Source organism: Mustela nivalis (assembly GCF_964662115.1).
Source record: "Mustela nivalis genome assembly, chromosome: 14".
Taxonomy (NCBI): domain Eukaryota; kingdom Metazoa; phylum Chordata; class Mammalia; order Carnivora; family Mustelidae; genus Mustela; species Mustela nivalis.
The window spans coordinates 4,037,937-4,057,064 of NC_139033.1; the positions used below are offsets into that span (position 1 = coordinate 4,037,937).

Genomic DNA, 19,128 nt, shown 5'->3' on the forward strand with positions numbered 1-19,128 from the left:
CTGGCGGCCACCAAATCTGCATTTTAAAGCTCAAACCAGTGATTCTTAGGCCCATCAAAGTTTAAGAGAATCGACCTTGTTATTTCTGCCTTGTAACCACACCATATACTTCAGTTTCCTACTTCTGCACCAGAAAGCAAGAGTTACAGGATATCTTGCGAGTTAGCTTTCATACGGCTGGTTGAAAATATTCAGGGATATGGCCGCTGGGAAGTGATTGTGGCCTTATCATAAGGACCCTTCATTCTGGCGGATTCTAGATTCAAAGCGGGAAGAGGGAGAAGAAGGGATTTCCAGTACTCAAAAACTAAGCAGCCTCCAGATCCCAGAGGTCACACACATAGCTCCTTAAGAAAGGGTTTCAGGACGCGTTCGGCTAATAATGTCTCCTACCGGCCGCCGTTGGCCCTCTAGTGATGCAACTCTACGTACTGTCCGGGCGCTGTCACCCTACTGCCAAGATGGCGACCCACAGGAGCTACGCTCTGTGGAGCTACTGCGGTCTTAGATGGTCGCGGGTGATGCGGTGCTGCCCGCTCCCCGGGTTTCGTAGCTCCTGGCCTAGGGGCCCGCTGGGTGTGCGGCACTTGTCCCAAGAGAAGCAGGCAACGGAAACACATTTCGGGTTTGAGACTGTGTCGGAGGAGGAGAAGGGGGACAAAGGTGAAAGGGGCGAGAGGGCGGATGGAGGGATCTGTCTGCGATCGAGTTTCTTCTGCTCAGCTAGGAGTTGAATTAACGTCCTGTTGACTCGGATGACGTAAGCTGTGCAGTCCTGACCTCCAGAGAGCACCCCCGCCACCCCCCCTCCCAGCCTGACCCCGCAGAGCTTAGATGCCACTTATGGTTAAACACAGTAATTATCACTAAATTCCAAAAATTGGGTGTTTATGATGTGCCAGGCACCATGCAGATATTATTCCCAATTCTCATTTCAGCCTCCAAACAATGGTATTGTTATCTCCAAGCTACACAGGAGGGAATTGAGACTTCGAGATTAAACGAGAAGTTGCCCAATTTAATATTGTAAGTGGCGGAACCGGTATTCCAAAACTGTGACTGCAGAGCTCATGTTCTTCACCTCTTGCCAAGGGGTAGGACCATTTTCTTTTTAAAGATTTTATTTATTTATTTGACAGAGAGAAAGATCACAGGTAGGCAGAGAGAGGGGGGGGGAAGCAGGGTCCCTGCTGAGCAGAGAGCCCAATGCAGGGCTCAATCCCAGGACCCTGAGATCATGACCTGAGCCGAAAGCAGAGGCTTAACCCACTGAGCCGCCCAGGCATCCCAAGGGTAGGACCATTTTTTAATAGAAAGGAAGGAGGAAACCTTTGCTGTGCCTCAGCCTCCAAATTGTTTAAGTAGGAATAATAGTAATCTTTCTTAGATATAATGAGGATTAGATTACTTAATATATTAAAATATTTTAAACAATGCCTGGCACTTCGTAATTGCCCAGTAAAGGTTAGATATTGTTGAGCAGTTGCTTTGTGCCCAGCATTGTGCTATAGGCATGGGAAAGGAAAGGACTGTTTTAAAATTCCAATTGTACCATTCATAATGTAGTAGGTTTTAAGCCCATTTAACAAGTGGATATGGTGAGGCTCTGAGAGTTTCCTTCACTTGGCCTGTGGTCACCCAGGAAATAAAGAGAAAGAATTTACAGTGGAATATCCCACCCTCTTAAAGGCTACTCACGTTGTCTTATGTCTTACCTCAGCCTTACTAAATACATAGCTCTACTGGAACTCTTCGAATATTGATTTTAAAATAACATCTAGGGGCGTCTGGGTGGCTCAGTTGGTTGAGCTACTGCCTTCGGCTCAGGTCATGATCCTGGACTTCCAGGATTGAGTCCCACATCGGGCTCCCAGCTCCTTCGGGAGTCTGCTTCTCCCTCTGATCTTCTCCTCTCTCATGTTCTCTCTCACTCATTCTCTCTCAAATAAATGAATAAAATCTTTTTAAAAAATAAAATAACATCTATTTCACTGGGCTGTGAATCCCCGGAATGCTAGAATGGTGGCTCATTGATGTCTAGATCTTCAGCGCCTGATGCACATTAAAAGCTTAATAACTGCTTGTGAAATAAGAAAATCCAAGTAAAATGATAGTAAACTTCTATTAAGAACTTGAAACTTTTTTTTTTTTAGATTATATTTATTTATTTGACAGAGATCACAAGTAGGCAGAGAGGCAGGCAGAGAGAGAGGGGGAAGCAGGCTCCCCGGTGAGGAGAGCTCGATGTGGGGCTAGATCCCAGGACCCTGGGATCATGACCTGAGCCAAAGGAAGAGGCTTTAACCCACTGAGCCACCCAGGCGCCCCAAGGACTTGAAACTTTTTGGAATACTTTTCATTAATTCTTTTAAATACAACCTTATGGGGCGCCTGGGTGGCTCAGCGGGTTAAAGCCTCTGCCTTTGGCTCAGGTCATGATCCCAGGGTCCTGGGATCTAGCCCCACATCGGGCTCTCTGCTAGGCAGGGAGCCTGCTTCCCTTCCTCTCTCTCTGCCTACTTGTGGTCTCTCTCTGTCAAATAAATAAATAAATCTTAAAAAAAAAAAAAATACAACCTTATAAGGTAGAGACTAGTAGCCTGATATCATAGATGAAGAAACTGTTGAAACAGAGATGGTAAGTCACTTGCTGAAGATTCTACTAGTAAGTGGTAGAGCTGGGGATTTGAGTCCAGGTGGGTTGCTTCCAAAATGATAATAATGCTTAACCTCTGTGTTGTACTTTACAGAATATAATGACATTTCACACACATAAGCAAGGAAGAGGTACCCACCATGAACTAAATATGTATCTCCCAGATGGGACCCAACATTGAAGTACAGGCAGTCTTTCCTCTGCTCAGTAGTGCAGGACTGTAAAAATGGCCATGTGCACTGAAATCATGCACAATGATATTAATAATCAATGGGAAAAATAACAACTGTTCTATGACCTCTAAAAATTATTGAACATAGTGGGTGGCTGGGTGGCTCAGTCAGTGGAGCATGTGACTCTTGATCTCAGGGTCATGAGTTTAAGCCCTGCTTTGGGCAGAGAGTTTACTTTAAAAAAATTTAAAAATTATTGAACATCAAAAACTTTCTTACTCTTAGTTATAAATGTATAGAGAAATGAAATAAGTAGTAAAGTTAATATTTATTTAACAAACTATAAAATTAAGATTTAATTTTAACTTAATGTAATTAGAATTTTTAAATTTTAAGGTTTTTTTTTTCTTAAATATTTTATTTATTTATTTGGCAGAGACAGAGAGAGAAGGAATGCAAGCAGGGGGAGTGGGAGAGGGAGAGGAAGGAGCAGGCTTCCTGCTGAGCAGGGAGCCCAATGTGGGGCTCGATCCCAGGACCCTGGGATTATGACCTGAGCCAAAGGCAGATGCTTAACGACTGAGCCACCCAGGAGATGCCCCTTAAGTTTGTTTTTTTTTGTTTTGTTTTTTTTTGTTTTTTTTGTTTTTTAAAGATTTTATTTATTTATTTATTTGACAGACAGAAATCACAAGTAGACGGAGAGGCAGGCAGAGAGAGAGGAGGAAGCAGGCTCCCTGCCGAGCAGAGAGCCCGATGCGGGACTCGATCCCAGGACGCTGGGATCATGACCTGAGCCAAAGGCAGCGGCTTAACCCACTGAGCCACCCAGGCGCCCTTAAGTTTGTTTTTTTAATTAAATTAAAATTCGAATAAAAAACTAGAAACATTAAGTTGTTTTATTCCTTCCTAAAAAAATGTACCAAAAGTAGTTTGAACAGCGTTTGCTACCTTCTGGTCATATAATTTACAATAGGGAGCAAGCATCTTATCTGTGTCTTGGCAAATTGCCGTACTCCTTTCTAAATTTCAATCTGCTTGTAACATTTTATGCCTTCACTGTCATGAAATATCTCTAAGAATTCCTCTAGCGTGAGATTTTTTTTGCTGGCATCATTTCCTCTGGGACATATTCAACCTTTTCATCACTACCACATCCTCATTTTTTTTTTTAAAGATTTTATTTATTTATTTGACAGACAGAGATCTCAAGTAGGCAGAGATGCAGGAAGAGAGAGAGAGGAAGGGAAGCAGCTCTCTGCTGAGCAGAGAGCCCGATGCGGGGCTCAATCCCAGGACCCTGGGATCCTGACCCAAGCCAAAGGCAGAGGCTTTAACCCATTGAGCCACCCAGGCGCCCCCACATCCTCATCGTTGTCCGTAAGTTCATCTTCACATAGTTCTTCCAGCTGCATATCTAGAGTCTCTCCAGCATCACGTTGCCACAGTCAGCTGTTTCCCCTATAACCCCATGGTCGTTTCACTTACAGAATTACCACTTTTCATTGCTTTGCAGTGCTTTCATTTTTGTTGAAAAATATCAACAGTTATCTAGTTTTGTAAAATATCACGTATTCACAACTGAGAGATAAGGAGGTAACACAACTACATGCTTTGCTGTCTGTGTGTGAACTGAATGACTGATGTGTAGTGACCTACCAAGTGCTAACCAAAAGAAGTGATATGATTGGTTACTGACCATGATGCATGTCGATTATTTACGGAGTGATTTATGGGCTGAAGAACTACCAGAGAAGTTTGTGCTTTATGCACTTACTTCACAGTTAATACACCATTGCACATGAATGATGTTGGGGGATTGGTGTTACCTAACTAAACCACAGTCCCTGAAATTCATGTATATCAGAACCATGCAAAGCAAAGATTCCTTATACTCAGTAGGTTGAGCTATAGTGTCCATGAATACCCCCAAAACAAAACAAAAAAGCAAGCTTGGAGATCCCGGGGTTGAGACAGGCATTCAAGATTGAGTTCAGAAAGAGCTCTGTAGTGCTAAATCAGCAGAGGATAATGATGTTTTAGATCTATGCAGCAGATTACATCTGAGAAACTCAAGGCATCTCCCCTTCATTACCTAATTCAGCCTTATGGCAGGGTGATCGGGAGCTGGCACTGAGCTTTTCATCTTATGGGCGGAGAAGCAGGTGTAAAGAAGTTAAATGTAGCCTGTGCTTTAAAATGCCTTATATAGTAAATTCCTTCTCCCACTAGGCCAGATTCCACATTCTCTCTTGATCCTCTGAGATTTACAAGGGCCCTCTGCAGTGTGGCTTGGCCCTCACTCACATCTTACCACTCATCTGCCCACCAAATTGTACCTGAGGTTTTTCTCTGTGATCCAGGGAGGGATGAGTTGACGCCTTCCCATCCATTAGTCATGTATTTCTAATGATTTTATTGTTTTCTATTATAATAACAGCAAAATAAAATAAAAATTCCATACCTCCCCCATCCTCTAAGAAATGGAAACCTAACTTAGTGCCAAGCAGGTGCATGGCATTATTATGGGGTAGTGGTCCTAGATAAAGGTAACTAAGACAGCAGAAAAGAGGTTGGTTTCTTAGATGAAGTAACTTAAGCCTTTATTAAAAAGAAATTAAGGGGTAGATTTGGGCATCAAGCAGTCTAGCTTAACTACACCTGACAAAGACCAGCAACTTCAGGGGAGAAAAGTTTCATCCCCTTTCATTTAGGACTTCCTAAGTTAATCTTGTTAATAGCACAATTGTGTTGTATTTCTCCTGTGTCAGTCTATCATGTGTTTGAAAGTGTGGCCAAGAAGTATGACGTAATGAATGATATGATGAGTCTTGGTATCCATCGTATTTGGAAGGATATGCTGGTCTGGAAGATGCACCCATTTCCTGGGACCCAGCTGCTCGATGTTGCTGGAGGCACAGGTAATGTCCAGTCGAGTATCCTTGAATATCACTGAGCACCTTTTGTAGAAATCAAGTGTCTCTTGTTGGAATGAGCTAGTTTATCTACCATTAGGCTGAAGATGGTAATTCAAAGTCAGTACACTTCTAAGAAAGGTTTACTCTTTCTAACCAAATGTCACTCAAAAAGCATAACATATCAGCTTTATGCCCATCATTTTTCTAAAATGCACAGGGCTACAAAGTAAAGAGTTCACTCTTTTACTCCAGGGACATTTCGCCATGTGAATGAATTTATTTTTCTGTTTAACCTTTAATCCACTTTCCCCCTTTCTTTGGGTAGGGGGAGAATATGCCCATTCTCATATTCCATAAGCTTTCTAGGCAAACTTTTCTGCCTAATCCACAATCATATCAGAAATCCAAAGCTTAGTTGTTTATCCACGGTCCTTTGTTACTTGATGCACACTAGGTATCTGGGGAGAAAAACATCATGGGTTTCACTCACGCATCTTAGTGATGTACATGGCTAATGTACATGTACATGTTACATTACATTAGAATAATGGGTCATGTAATTACGTGATAATCTATACCAATAGGATAATATAGAATAAGAAATGACAGTAGAACCATCTGCATGTGTGAAACATGTTTATGTGTGACTTTGTTGATGTGGTCCTCTCCCTGGTGGAAACTGGGAAGGTGGTAAGACACCTTGCTCAGTGAAGGACCATTTAACAGAATCTGTTAAAATCTAAAATCTTTATAGTCTAGGATCCCACAATTCCAATTCTCCATATCTAGTCTTTAGAAAAAGAAAAAGAAAAACCTTGCACCAAGATATAGCTTCAGAAAGGGTTTGGTCAGACCTGCCTACATCTGTGCCTTCACCTACATGATTACTGCATGCTGCCAACTGCCCGTTTAGAAAATCTACTTGGAAGGTAATCCCATATATTTAAAAAGACATTTTAAAAATATGTAGCTACAGATATGCTCACTGCATCATTTTTAGTAGTAGTGAAAACTGGGAAATAACCTATTTCTGCCTCAGTAAAGAAATTGTTTTAAATTAAGATACATCCATTCTATGAACTATCCTGTAGCTATTTAAAAGAATGTGGAAAACCTATAAATACTGATGGAAAGTTTTCAAAGACATATTCAGTGGGAAGAGAAAGAAAAGTTGTACAACTATGTGTCTAATATGATCCTTGTATATGTTTTTAAGTCATTTCATATAAAATATTTAAACATATAGGAAAGGGACTGGAGAATAACTAATTGGTTGGAGAGAGTAGAAGAACTTAAGGGTATATTTCTTACAACTAGTCTAAGAGAAACAAAGACAAACAACATTATAAGAAAGGCAGTGTGCTCCTAGAAAGTACTGTCTTGGCCCAAATAGTATTTACCTGATTACAGTAACATACACACTTTTTCAGCTTTTAGACTCCAACCAACAAAGCACAGAAGTAATTATAGCCTCAGAACAAACAGTGTGTTATCAGTTGGTCTTGACGGTATAAAAGTGCTCACAGTAGAAGGTTGAAAGGAGTCAAGAGGTACCGTTTGTAATTGACGAAATAGAAATAAGAGTGTTACTCTAGTTTACAAAGGAATCTATGAGGGACTATGAAATGTGATCTAAACATATTAGGAAGATAGAGCCAAGCAGACAGGATGGGCAAGATATCATAAATTTGGTAAATAAAGAACGAGCTGGAACCAACATAAGACACAGCTGAGAGGGTTGAGAAAGACAGTGTCTGGAGGACTGAACTAGGCATGGGAAGTGGTGGGGGAGGGGATCCTTCCTTGCTGGTAACTGTACCCTCGTGTTGCTTTCTCAACAATTCTTAGACAAAGACTAGAAGGGCTGAGCACTAGCACTTAACACTGCTTAACTCTGGAGAGGGTTTGGAGAGAGAAGCCAACGTTTCTGTTTTAGTTTAAATATTTGGGTGTGTCTTTTATAGCAAGAATGTGTCCATGCATTACACAATTTTTTAAAGGATTTTTAAGAATATTTTAAGTTAACAGGGCACCTGTCTGGCTCAATCAGTGTAACATGGGACTCTTGATCTTGAGGTCATGAGTTTGAGTCCCACATTGGGTAGAGAGATTACTTAAAAATAAAATCTTTTTTAAAAAAGAGAAGTTAAAAAAAATTGCTGTTTTTTTTTTCCCGTTTAATTTACCAGAGAAATGAAGAGAAACTTCAATTTTTGTACACTGTCAAGTCCTGTACCTTTGTTGCTCTGTTTGGGTTTTGGAAATGTTGGGGTTTTGCTTTGTTTGTGTATGTGTTTGCATCTCTCCTCCTGTTGGCTTCCCACAGGTGACATTGCATTCCGTTTCCTTAATTATGTCGAGGCACAGCACAAGGGAAAGCTGAAGCGGCAGTTACGGGCCCAGCAAAATTTATCATGGGAAGAAATTGCTAGAAAGTACCAAAATGAAGAGGACCCCTTGGGCGGTTCCCGGGTAGTGGTCTGTGACATCAACAAGGAGATGCTAAAGGTTGGAAAACAGAAAGCCCGTGCTCAAGGACACAAAGCTGGTAAGTTTTGTGAGAAGTAGACACAGTGGAAATGTTTGTGTGTTTATGAAATAAGATGGGATATATAAATGTTGAAGGGCTTTATTTTCAAAAACATGTAGCTAGGCTGGAGTCGAAGATAATTTGTGTGCCTGAATCCAGTTTGCAGGGTGTTATGTACGTTGTTGTTGTTGTTGTTGTTGTTTTACGATTTTATTTATTTGACAGACAGCAGGCAAGGGGCAGGCAGAGAGAGAGTGGGGGCCCAGGAAGCAGACTCTTTGCTGAGCAGAGAGCCCGATGTGGGGGTTTGATCCCAGGATCCCGAGACCATGACCTGAGCCGAAGGCAGAGGTTTAACCCACTGAGCCACCCAGACATGATTACCAGCCCCATGTGACAGGGCCGATAACCAAAGCCCCAAGTGCTGCTTGAGTAAAGTGCCTTTGTCCAAGTAACACAACTCTTAAGTGGCAGATCCCAAATTGGAGTTGAGTCTTGGGATCTTAGCTCTTTGACCCTGAGATGGAAGTTTTGCCTTCAGTTCCCAGCAACTCTCTGCTGACCCCAGTGTCCTGTAAATGAACAATTTACAGCCTGAAAATGAACAATTTGTGCCCTAGCTTAAAGATGTAGATTTCACATTTTGCTGTTTGTTTTCACCCTTTTAAAAAAAAAAAAATATATTATTTATTTATTTATTTGACTGACAGAGATCACACAAGTAGGCAGAGAGGCAGGCAGAGAGGCTGAGCAGAGAGCCTGATTCGGGGCTCGATCCCAGGACTCTGGGATCACAACCTGAGCTGAAGGCAGAGGCTTTAACCCACTGAGCCATGCAGGCGCCCCTGTTTTCACCCTTTAAAATATTTTCCCCCCAACTTTCTCAAGTAGAAGTCAGGATGTGGCAGCTGCGCCAGCTTTCCAAAGCCGCTGCACTGCCCTCTTCCCAGCTGGCCAAGCACTGCAGGCAGCTACCATGAGGCAGTGGTCTGGGACAAAGAAAATAAGAGTCCCTCGGGTCAACATCAGCGTTCCTGTGCTTCCCCCTCCCCCACCAGAAGTGACTATGGTTATTTCAGTTCAATTCTTCCTCCTCCACCCCCCACTCCTAGCTGAACTGCCTAGACGGACCACCACCCACTTGGCCTCCAAGATGAAGGGCTCTTTTGTTAACCATTAGTGCTGATCCAAAAGCAGACAGCCCCTAGTGTTTTTAGACAAAGGCACTATGTTTCCTTACTCCTGCTGAAAAACGTGTTTCCCTTCCCTCTGGTGCTCAGCCATAAAGAATGGAGAACAAAGATCGAAGTGATAGGCAGTGTTCCATTTCTGGAATCATCCCTTCCATAGCATAGCTTGCCCTTCAGCCTCTCCTCACTGCCAAGACAAAACCACTGGCAAATGAATTATTAAGTGCTGCATAGGCCCGTTTTCCTTATCTTTCCTCCTTGCTTTATCAGTGTCCAACAATGATGTCTTTGTAAAAATTATACCATGAAAAGAGTTGATACTAAGAAGAATCCTAGAAATTAATTTGGGAGAGTAAGTTAATGAGAAAGACATATTTATGTGTAGCACTCTTGTGTGTTTGATTTACATCTTCTGTGGAGCACTTCCTCCCCAAATGGGAAGTTCTGAGGGCAGGAGCTTTAAAAAAAGTTATCTGAGGGACGCCTGGTTAAGCGTCTACCTTCAGCTCAGGTCATGATCCTGGGGTCCTGGATGGACTTCCAGCCTCAGCCCTGCCTCTGGCTTCCTGCTCAGTGGGGAGCCTGCTTCTCCCTCTCCCTCTGCCACCCCCCCTGCTTGTGCTCTCATGTATGCACACACTCTCTCTCAAATAAGAAAATAAATATATTTTTTAAATTATTTGATAGGTTATAAAAGTGATAGATTTGAGAGAAATTTTGGATTTTGCAAAGGTATTAAGAGGAAAGTAAATGTTACCTATAATTCCAACATCAAGTAATGCTCCTAGTATTTTAATGTATATCCTTCCTAGCTTTTCCTAATAATTTCCTTTTTATAAAATTGAAGACTTCCTGTATATACAATTTAATATCCTGCCCTAACTCAGTATTGTATCATGAGATCTTTCCATGTCATTAAAAATTCCTTAAAATCCTTCTTTATGATTTTCTCTCGTATGGATGTGAATGACAAAGATTCACATCACCAGTTTACATAACCAGCAACCCCAATTGATCCTTTACTTTTTTCTAAAGCTCTTGCTTAAAAAGCACAGCATTGGGGCGCCTGGGTGGCTCAGTGGGTTAAAGCCTCTGCCTTCAGCTCAGGTCATGATTCCAGAAGTCCTGGGATCCAGCCCCGCATCCCATCGGGCTCTCTGCTCAGCAGGGAGCCTGCTTCCCCCTCTCTCTCTGCCTGCTGCTCTGCCTACTTGTGATCTCTCTCTCTGTCAAATAAATAAATAAAATCTTTAAAAAAAAAAAAAAGCACAGCGTTGTGACATCTTTATTTGTAAATTTTTGCATGCATTTGTTCATTTTTCCCTTTTACATAACCTCAGACAAGTGTTTAAACTCTCCAGATCTCAATTCCCTTATCTATAAAATGGGAGAATAAAAACCATATTAGGAGGTAATATACCACAGCTATTGAAAACACAAGCTCGGGGTGCCTAGGTGGCTCAGTGGGTTAAGCCTCTGCCATTGGCTCAGGTCACAATCTCAGGGTCCTGGGAAGGAGCCCCGCATCAGGCTGTCTGCTCAGCAGGGAGCTTGCTCCCCCTCCTCTCTCTCTGCCTGCCTCTCTGCCTACTTGCAATTTCTGTGTGTCAAATAAATAAATAGATAGATAATAAAAAATAAATAGATAAGAAGGAAACACAGGCTCTGGGATAAAACAACCTGAGTTCCAATCCATCTGGGTGACCTTGGACAAGCTGCCTAATACTCAACTTGGCTCTCCTAAAACATGATGATGATAATAAGAGCTATTCCATGGCGGTAGTATGAGAATGTGATAAGATAATGTGTGTGAAGAGATAGTATAGACCCTGCCATCAGACAGTTGCCCTGAGGATGATATCAGGGTCATCCTCCTAAAAATCAAAGAGCTGGTTCAAAGGATATGGTGTTGTTTTTTTTTTTTTTTTTTTAAGATTCATTTATTTATTTGAGAGAGAGAGTGTGTGTGTTTTGAGCTAGGGGAAGGGCAAAGGGAAAGGGAGAGAGATGGAACACGGAGTCCCACGCGGGGCTGGATCTCTAGACCTCCACGATCTCCAGATCACGACCTAAGCCAAAACTAAGAGTCCAACGCTTAACCAACTGGTGAGCCACCCAGGCACCCCAGTGTATGGTTATTTTTAAGGGTTTTGTTAAATACCGCCACTTTGCTTTTCCAGGGAGGTTTTCATTTACTTTCCTCTATAGAGCCTTCCGTCTATATTGCATTTTATGTCTAATTTGCTGCAAGCTGACTAATCTTAAAGCTGAATCAGGATCCTTTAGTGGACATAGCTACCCTGTTATAGGGTTCCCTTGGGTGTTTTCTGAATTTGTGACCAGACAAAAATTGTCTAGACACTTTGATTCTTCAGTAGAACCAGCATAACTAGGCTAAATTCCATACTTAGAATACTCCAGTCAAGGCACCTGGGTGGCTCAGTCGGTTAAGCATCTGCCTTCGGCTCAGGTCATGATCTCAGAGTCCTGGAATCGAGTTCCATGTTGGCTCCCTGCTCAGCTGGGAGCCTGCTTCTCCCTCTGCCTCTCCCCCTGCTTGTGCTCTGTCTCTCTCTCAAATGAATAAATAAAATTAAAAAAAAAAAAAAAAGAGGGGCAACTGAAAGTGGCTCAGTGGGCTAAAAGCCTCTGCCTTCGGCTCAGGTCATGATTTCAGGGTCCTGGGATCGAGCCCCACATTGGGCTCTCTGCTCAGCAGGGAGCCTGCTTCCCCCTCTCTCTCTGCCTGCCTCTCTGCCTACTTATGATCTCTGTCTGTCAAATAAATAAATAAAATCTTAAAAAAAAATACTTCCAATCGCCCTCTGAAGTTAGTACTATTATTAACTCCATCTTACAGATGAGGAAACCAAGGCAAAGTAGTTTATTCGAGATGATACAGCTAATAAATGGTGATGCTAGAATTAAAGCTCTGGCAGTTTAAACCCCAGACCTGGGATCCTAACCATAGTACTTTACACAAAACAGTTAGTTGGGTAAAAATTGCTTCAGGGTGGGCATAACTAAATATTCATTGGGTTCTACCCTGAGACCCCTGGGGAAAGAGCTTCCTGCTAAACTTGAAGAAATTCAGATTCTCAGGCCAAGACGGCACCTCAAAGACAGCGGCCAGGAACCCAGTGATGAAAGCAGGCATGTGATGGTTTCCAATACCACACATATGGTATTTGCCCAGCGCCAGACTGCTCTCCAGTTCTCCCACACCAAGTAGGTGTCCAACAATTCAGTTCAATTCTGACACTGACTCCCAGAATCAGTCACAGGTTGCACAGACGGCCCCCACTTGAGAAGTCAGCCATGAGTGGGGTGTGCAGGCTGCCCACACTTCTGCCTGGCTGACTCCAAATCCGGGGATTCCCACAATGCCCTCCTCAGGTTTGACAGTTCACTGGGTGCAATTGAGCAGCCCATGCTGAGCCCAGAAATGATTTTCTCTTTCAGGACTTGCTTGGGTATTGGGAGATGCTGAAGAACTGCCCTTTGATGATGACAAGTTTGATGTTTACACTATCGCCTTTGGGATCCGGAATGTCACACACATTAATCAGGTATATATGGCTGCGTCTTTAGCTTGTGTGACTCTTGTGCTATTCGATCTCTTAGAGCAGCCCCACAGAAAATGAGAAAAGAGGGAGAGACTCTTCTCTCCACCAGCTTTTGAATGGAATGACTTTTTCAGGCTTGGGGGCTTCATTCCTTGAAGTTGCCAATTTTCCTTGTCACAAAAATGAAGGGGAAAAAAAAACAAACCACAGAGCAGATCCCCATAGAAGCATTTGTTGCTTGGGTTGGTATTCACATCTTTGAGCTGTCAGTCATGCTCTGACTTTCCATCTGTTTCCGCTCACTTGTGAAGTTGTCTGACCCAGTGAGTTTGCAGATCAGAGGCATTTCCAAGGCCAACACAGAAGGCACTCGAACACTTATTTTGGCAGAAGATATCTAGAGTCATGGGTTCCTCTACAGGGAGAAGGGAACATTTAGCTCTTAATCTGATGCAGCTGTTCTTTTTTTTTAAAGATTTTATCTTTAAGTAATCTCTGCACACAACGTGGGATTCCAACTCACAACCCTGAGATCAAATGTATCTACCGACTGATCCGGCCAGACACTCCCTGATGCAGCTCTTCATTTCTCCTTCAGTATTCTATCCCAGAGCATTTGAAGACCATGTGCAAGGCACCACGTTTTGTTTTTGTAATCACGGGCTCCAGTTACCTGGTTCCTCTGCTTTCAGTGAGACATCTTTATGGTGCACTTGAGCTTGGTTTTTGTGACTTGCCCCTTGTATGCAGCCAGTTTATTATTTCTTCTAATTAAAAAAAAATTTTGAATAGGTTCAAAGTACAAAAGGGCATGTCAGGGACACCTGGGTGGCTCAGTGGGTTAAAGCCTCTGCCTTCACCTCAGGCCTTGACCTCAGGGTCCCTGAGATCGTCGGGCGCTCTGCTCAGCGGGGAGCCTGCTTCCCCCTCTCTGTCTGCCTCTCTGCCTACTTGTGATCTCTGTCAAATAAATAAAATCTTTTTAAAAAAAAAGGACATGTCAGTGAAAGTATGCCTCCCACCGATGTGTACCAACTATGCAGTGCCTCTTCTCCCTCCTCCAATCACCAGTTTCTTATATACCTTTGCAAAGAAGTTTTGTGAATAATAAACGTTTTTCTTTTTCTTCTTCTTTTGTATAAATATTAGCATATGATACATTTTGCCCATTGCTTTTTTTTTTCCCCTTAAAAATATATCTTGGGGGATTTTTCCATGTCAGTACTTGAAGAGCCCTGGCTTTTCCTTTTTCTAAATAGCTGCATAGATTCCATTTATATAGACATTCCATAATTTAGTCTCTCAATAATTAAGATGCTTCTAATCTTGTGCTGTTCAAACAGCGCTGCAGGTAATAACGTGTGTGCATGTCATCTCTACAATAGATGCATTTCTTTTTCCTTTTTTCTTCTTTGGATGGTGGGAAGGGTCAGAGGAGGAATCTTAAGCAGGTTCCACACCCAGCACAGAGACCGATCTTATGATCTGAGCTGAGCCAAAATCAAAAGTCAGATGCTTAATGGACTGAGCCACCCAGGTGCCCCTACAACAGATGCATTTCCGTGAGAGAGGTTCCTTGAAGTAAAATTCCTAGATCAAAGAGGATATCCATTGTGATTTACATAAGTAATTGTAGGGGCACCTGGCTGACTCACCAGTAAAGGGTGCAACTCTTGATTTCCGGGTTGTTTTTTTTTTTTTTTAAGAATTTATTTATTTGACAGAGAGAGAGATCACAAATGGGCAGAGAGACAGACAGAGAGAGAGAGATGAGGAGAAGCAGGCTCCCTGCTGAGCAGAGAACCCAATGCGGGACTCGATCCCAGGCCCCTGGGATCATGACCTGAGCCGAAGGCAGAGGCTTAACCCACTGAGCCACCCAGGCGCCCCTGATTTCCGGGTTTTAAGTTCAAATCCCATGTTGGGTAAAGAGTTTACTTAAAAAAATAAAGAAAGAAAAAAAAGAAAATCCTGAAATAAGATTTTAATAAATGACAGTTTGTGAAATTGGCCGTCATATGGTCCCAATCTGAGTACTCCAATTGGCCGTCATGTGGTCCCAATCTAAGTACTCCAAGTAACATTCTCTTCACGGGCAGCAGAATGCCTGTAAAATTTAGGATATTGTCGGGTTATCTCTGCTGCTACAGCTTACCCACTGAGAATGCACAAGGGATCTATGTGCATGCTATAGGAAATGCTAACTTTTATAATGCCCATCAAAGTTAAAGCTGTTTTGGCCTCATGGAATTGAGTTCTGCTGAGGAATGTGTTCTCTTGTTCCTTGTCTTGCTCAGGCACTCCAGGAAGCCCATCGAGTCCTGAAACCAGGAGGACGATTTCTCTGTCTGGAGTTTAGTCAAGTGAACAATCCCCTCGTATCCAGGTTGGTACTGTTAACAGGGCTTTATTCTCATTGTCTAGCCAAGGGTTTTCCATCCCCAAACTGGACAGAAACAGCCAGTAAGTGATAACCATGAAGCTCACAGTTCAGAGTCTCTAAGGCACACAATAGCCCTATCTATGGCCAGTGCCACCTCAGAAGTCAGCCAGTTCTGAATACCTAAGCCAAAAAAGTTTCAAACCAGCAACCAGAAGCTCAAGTTGGCCCACGGATGTATTTTGTATTTTAAGAAATTGACTTAGGGGCACCTGGGTAGCTAGTGGGTTGAGCCTCTGCTTTCAGCTTGGGTTGCGGTCTTGGGGTCCTGGGATAGAGCCGGAGCCAGCTTCCCTCTCTCGGCCTGCCTGCTCGTGATCTCTCTCTCTCTGTGTTGAATAAAAAAAACAAAACAAAACAAAAAACCCTTTAAAAAAAGATTGACTTAGGGCGCCTGGGTGGCTCAGTGGGTTAAGCCGCTGCCTTCGGCTCAGGTCATGATCTCAGAGTCCTGGGATCGAGTCCCGCATCGGGCTCTCTGCTCAGCAGGGAGCCTGCTTCCCTCTCTCTCTCTCTGCCTGCCTCTCCATCTACTTGTGATTTCTCTCTGTCAAATAAATAAATAAAATCTTAAAAAAAAAAAAAAAAGATTGACTTAGATGTTCATATTTAAAAATGAGGAAGTTTCACATAAAAATGTGAGTTTCCAGCTTCACTTGAGGAATCACATAGGGCAACGCTGAGCACTTATTCCCACATGGCAGTAGTCGGAGCTGAGTAGTACCTGCCCCTTCTCCACTTTTATGCTATTTTCTAACTGTACCTGTCACCACCTCCTCACTAGTCCCTACTGGCCTTGCACTTGGCCCACATTACTTTCAGGTACTTGACCCCTATAGGCATTTGAATTTATAACTTCAGGCTTAAACCTTCTTGCTTCTTATCAGGGGGCATGTTCTAATCTTACTCTTTTGCCTTTGTGTTTAGGCTTTATGATCTATATAGCTTCCAGGTCATTCCTGTCCTGGGAGAGGTCATTGCAGGAGATTGGAAGTCCTACCAATATCTTGTAGAAAGTATCCGACAGTTCCCATCTCAGGTACAAAACCTTGATATTTTACAACAAAGGCCCTAGAGTTTAAATCCAGGTGATCCTTGCTGTATCTTTGCGTTTTAGGAGGAGTTCAAAGAGATGATACAAGATGCAGGTTTTGAAAAAGTGACTTATGAAAGTCTCACATCAGGCATCGTGGCTATTCATTCTGGCTTCAAACTGTAACTCCTTTACCATTCTGGAGTGTGAACAGTCACATCCTGTCAAAAGCCTGGAACTGGAGAATAATCTGGCTAGTGAGACTGGCAGCAGAACGTCCCCTCTTAAGGACGTGTGCCTTAGGCTCATGCTCTGACGTGACCAGTCCCAACGTGGAAGAAACAGATTCTACTGCACATTTCACTAGAAGCTGCTTCAGGGCTTCTCCCAGAGGTATTTGCTCTGTATTTTTTGCTCAGCTCCTAATTTTTATTGACTGCGTGATGTGTGGTTAAGGTAAAAACCAGCAGTACTTCTCCTTTTGGAAGTGTTTGTAGCTTCTCTGCTGGTGCTGCCTTCCACAGGGATGAGGACTCATTTGAACCCAATGATGATTTGAACCAAAACGTGTCCTAGCTGTACCTGAGTCAGCCTCTCAGGACTAAGTCTGGGGCCAAAAACGAAGGCCCACGTCGGAGTGCTAACAATCACAATTAGAATTATGAACTGAACCACTGAATGAGTTTACAATTTGTGTATTTGTTATTTCTTCTTGGGACAGGGGGAGTGTGAGGGAAATACATTTTTGTCATCACTCAGTCCTCTTCTACCGAAAACTACTATTGGATCCTCAGTGCCTGTCACGAAGAAAACAAACCTTTGGTGAAAGAATAAATAAATGTTCCAGGAAACTCCTGCTTTGGTGTTTTGTTTTTTGTTGTTGTTGTTTTTTAAAGATTTTATTTATTTATTTGACAGAGAGAGAGACAGAGAGGGAACACAAGCAGGGGGAGTGAAGAGGGAGAAGCAGGCTTCCTGCCGAGCAGGGAGCCCGATGTGGGGCTCGATCCCAAGATTCTGGGATCATGACCTGAGCCAAAGGCAGACGCTTAACGACTGAGCCACCCAGGCACCCCCTGCTTTCGTGTTTTATATGAAGAACTCCTTTATCAGAATACATTTGGAGGGTTTTGTAGCACCCCCCCCCCAAAAAAAAGTTTGAAAATGATCTAGCCTAACCCTTTTGTTTTCCTTGGTACTAAGTGGTAGAGCTGGGCAGAGCTCGTCTCCTTAATACAGTCCAACGTTTGATGCTAAAATGAGGCCTAAGAGGGCACCTGGGCGGCTCAGTATTTAAGCGTCTGCCTTCAGCTCAGGTCAAGATCCCAGTGTCCTGGGATGGAGCCCTGCACTGGGCTACCTGCTTAGCTGGAAGTCCACTTCTCCTTCTCCCACTCCCCCTGCTTGTGTTCCCTCTCTCGCCGTCTCTGTCAAATAAAATCTTTAAAATAAAAAAAAAAAAAACAGGTGTGCCTGGGAAGCTCAGTCGGTTAAATGGCTCGCTTCAGTTCAGGTCCTGATCCCAGGGTCCTGGGATCAAGCCCTACATTCAGCTACTTGCTTGGCAGACAGCCTGCTTCTCCCTCTCCCTCTGCCTGCTGCTCTGCCTACTGTGCTCTCTTAAGTAAATAAATAAAACCTTTAAATAAAAATAAATAAATAAAATGAGGCCCCAAATGTTCTGAATGTGGATTAAGCCCATGGTTTTTAAGGGACTTTGCTAAGACATTGCAGAAAGCAACTTCTGACTTGGCTGGCCATTTGGTAATTGTGGGTAACTTAGTTCAAGTCTATTTCAAAAGCCTTTAGACGTGCTGCCTCTAGGGCCAGCAGAGTAGGGGTCATTTATGTACCTTCACTCACAAGATCTTCCTTGCTCTGTCATTGAAAAGCTTTCAGACAGTTATCTATATACAACCATCTCAAAGAAGAGAAAAGAGCATTTGACAAAGTGCTAAACCTTAAAAAAAATTAGCTTACTTTTTTTCAGCCAGCTGGAGCCTACTGGTCTTTGAAATTAGAATTAACAAGGAGCAGACGCTCAGGGAATTTCATAAACCATCAACCCAATTCTATCTCCCTGGCAAAGTGGTTTTTTTTTCGTATCTGAATTTTAAAAAATTAAATAGTTAAAAGCTGCCACTTCCAGGCAGTAGATACAGGTCTGATCAAATTAATACCCCCAAGGCCCAGCCACTGTGGACTTACGTCAACTCTAGGGTCTACTGCCAGAAGACTATCTGGAAGTAGGGCTAATGGAACAAGAAAGATCCAGCTTTGGGGGGCTTCAAATAGAACTATAGCTAAGTCACTAAAAAGGGAAAGGAGCTAGAAAAAAGATGAATTATGGGAACATCTTCAGTATGTTCATATAAATAGAAACCTAAATCACCTCAGTTATACTCCCGTTCCACAGAACCTCATCCTTCTTTCCTACAAAAAGCAGGGGGAAAATTTTTCTCCCATTTTAATTGCCACCAATAAACATTTTTTTGCCTCTCTACTCTGAAACGCTCCCACTCCTAACCTAGCTCAACTTCACTACGATTCCTAAAACCCCAAGTTCTAGTAGTAATAATCTCCCCAAAATGTTACAACCTAATGCTGTCCTTAAGATGGAGT

General features: G+C 42.8%; 1 protein-coding gene across 1 annotated transcript; it reads left to right on the forward strand.

Moving 5' to 3' along the window:
• Nucleotides 1-420: 420 nt before the first annotated feature.
• Nucleotides 421-17,363, forward strand: COQ5 (coenzyme Q5, methyltransferase). The gene is made up of 7 exons (XM_082699716.1): nt 421-663; nt 5,601-5,750; nt 8,074-8,295; nt 12,930-13,036; nt 15,331-15,419; nt 16,401-16,512; nt 16,591-17,363. Exons 1-7 carry the CDS (start codon nt 462-464, stop codon nt 16,690-16,692), a joined length of 984 nt encoding a protein of 327 aa, XP_082555842.1. The 5' UTR covers nt 421-461; the 3' UTR covers nt 16,693-17,363.
• Nucleotides 17,364-19,128: the final 1,765 nt, after the last annotated feature.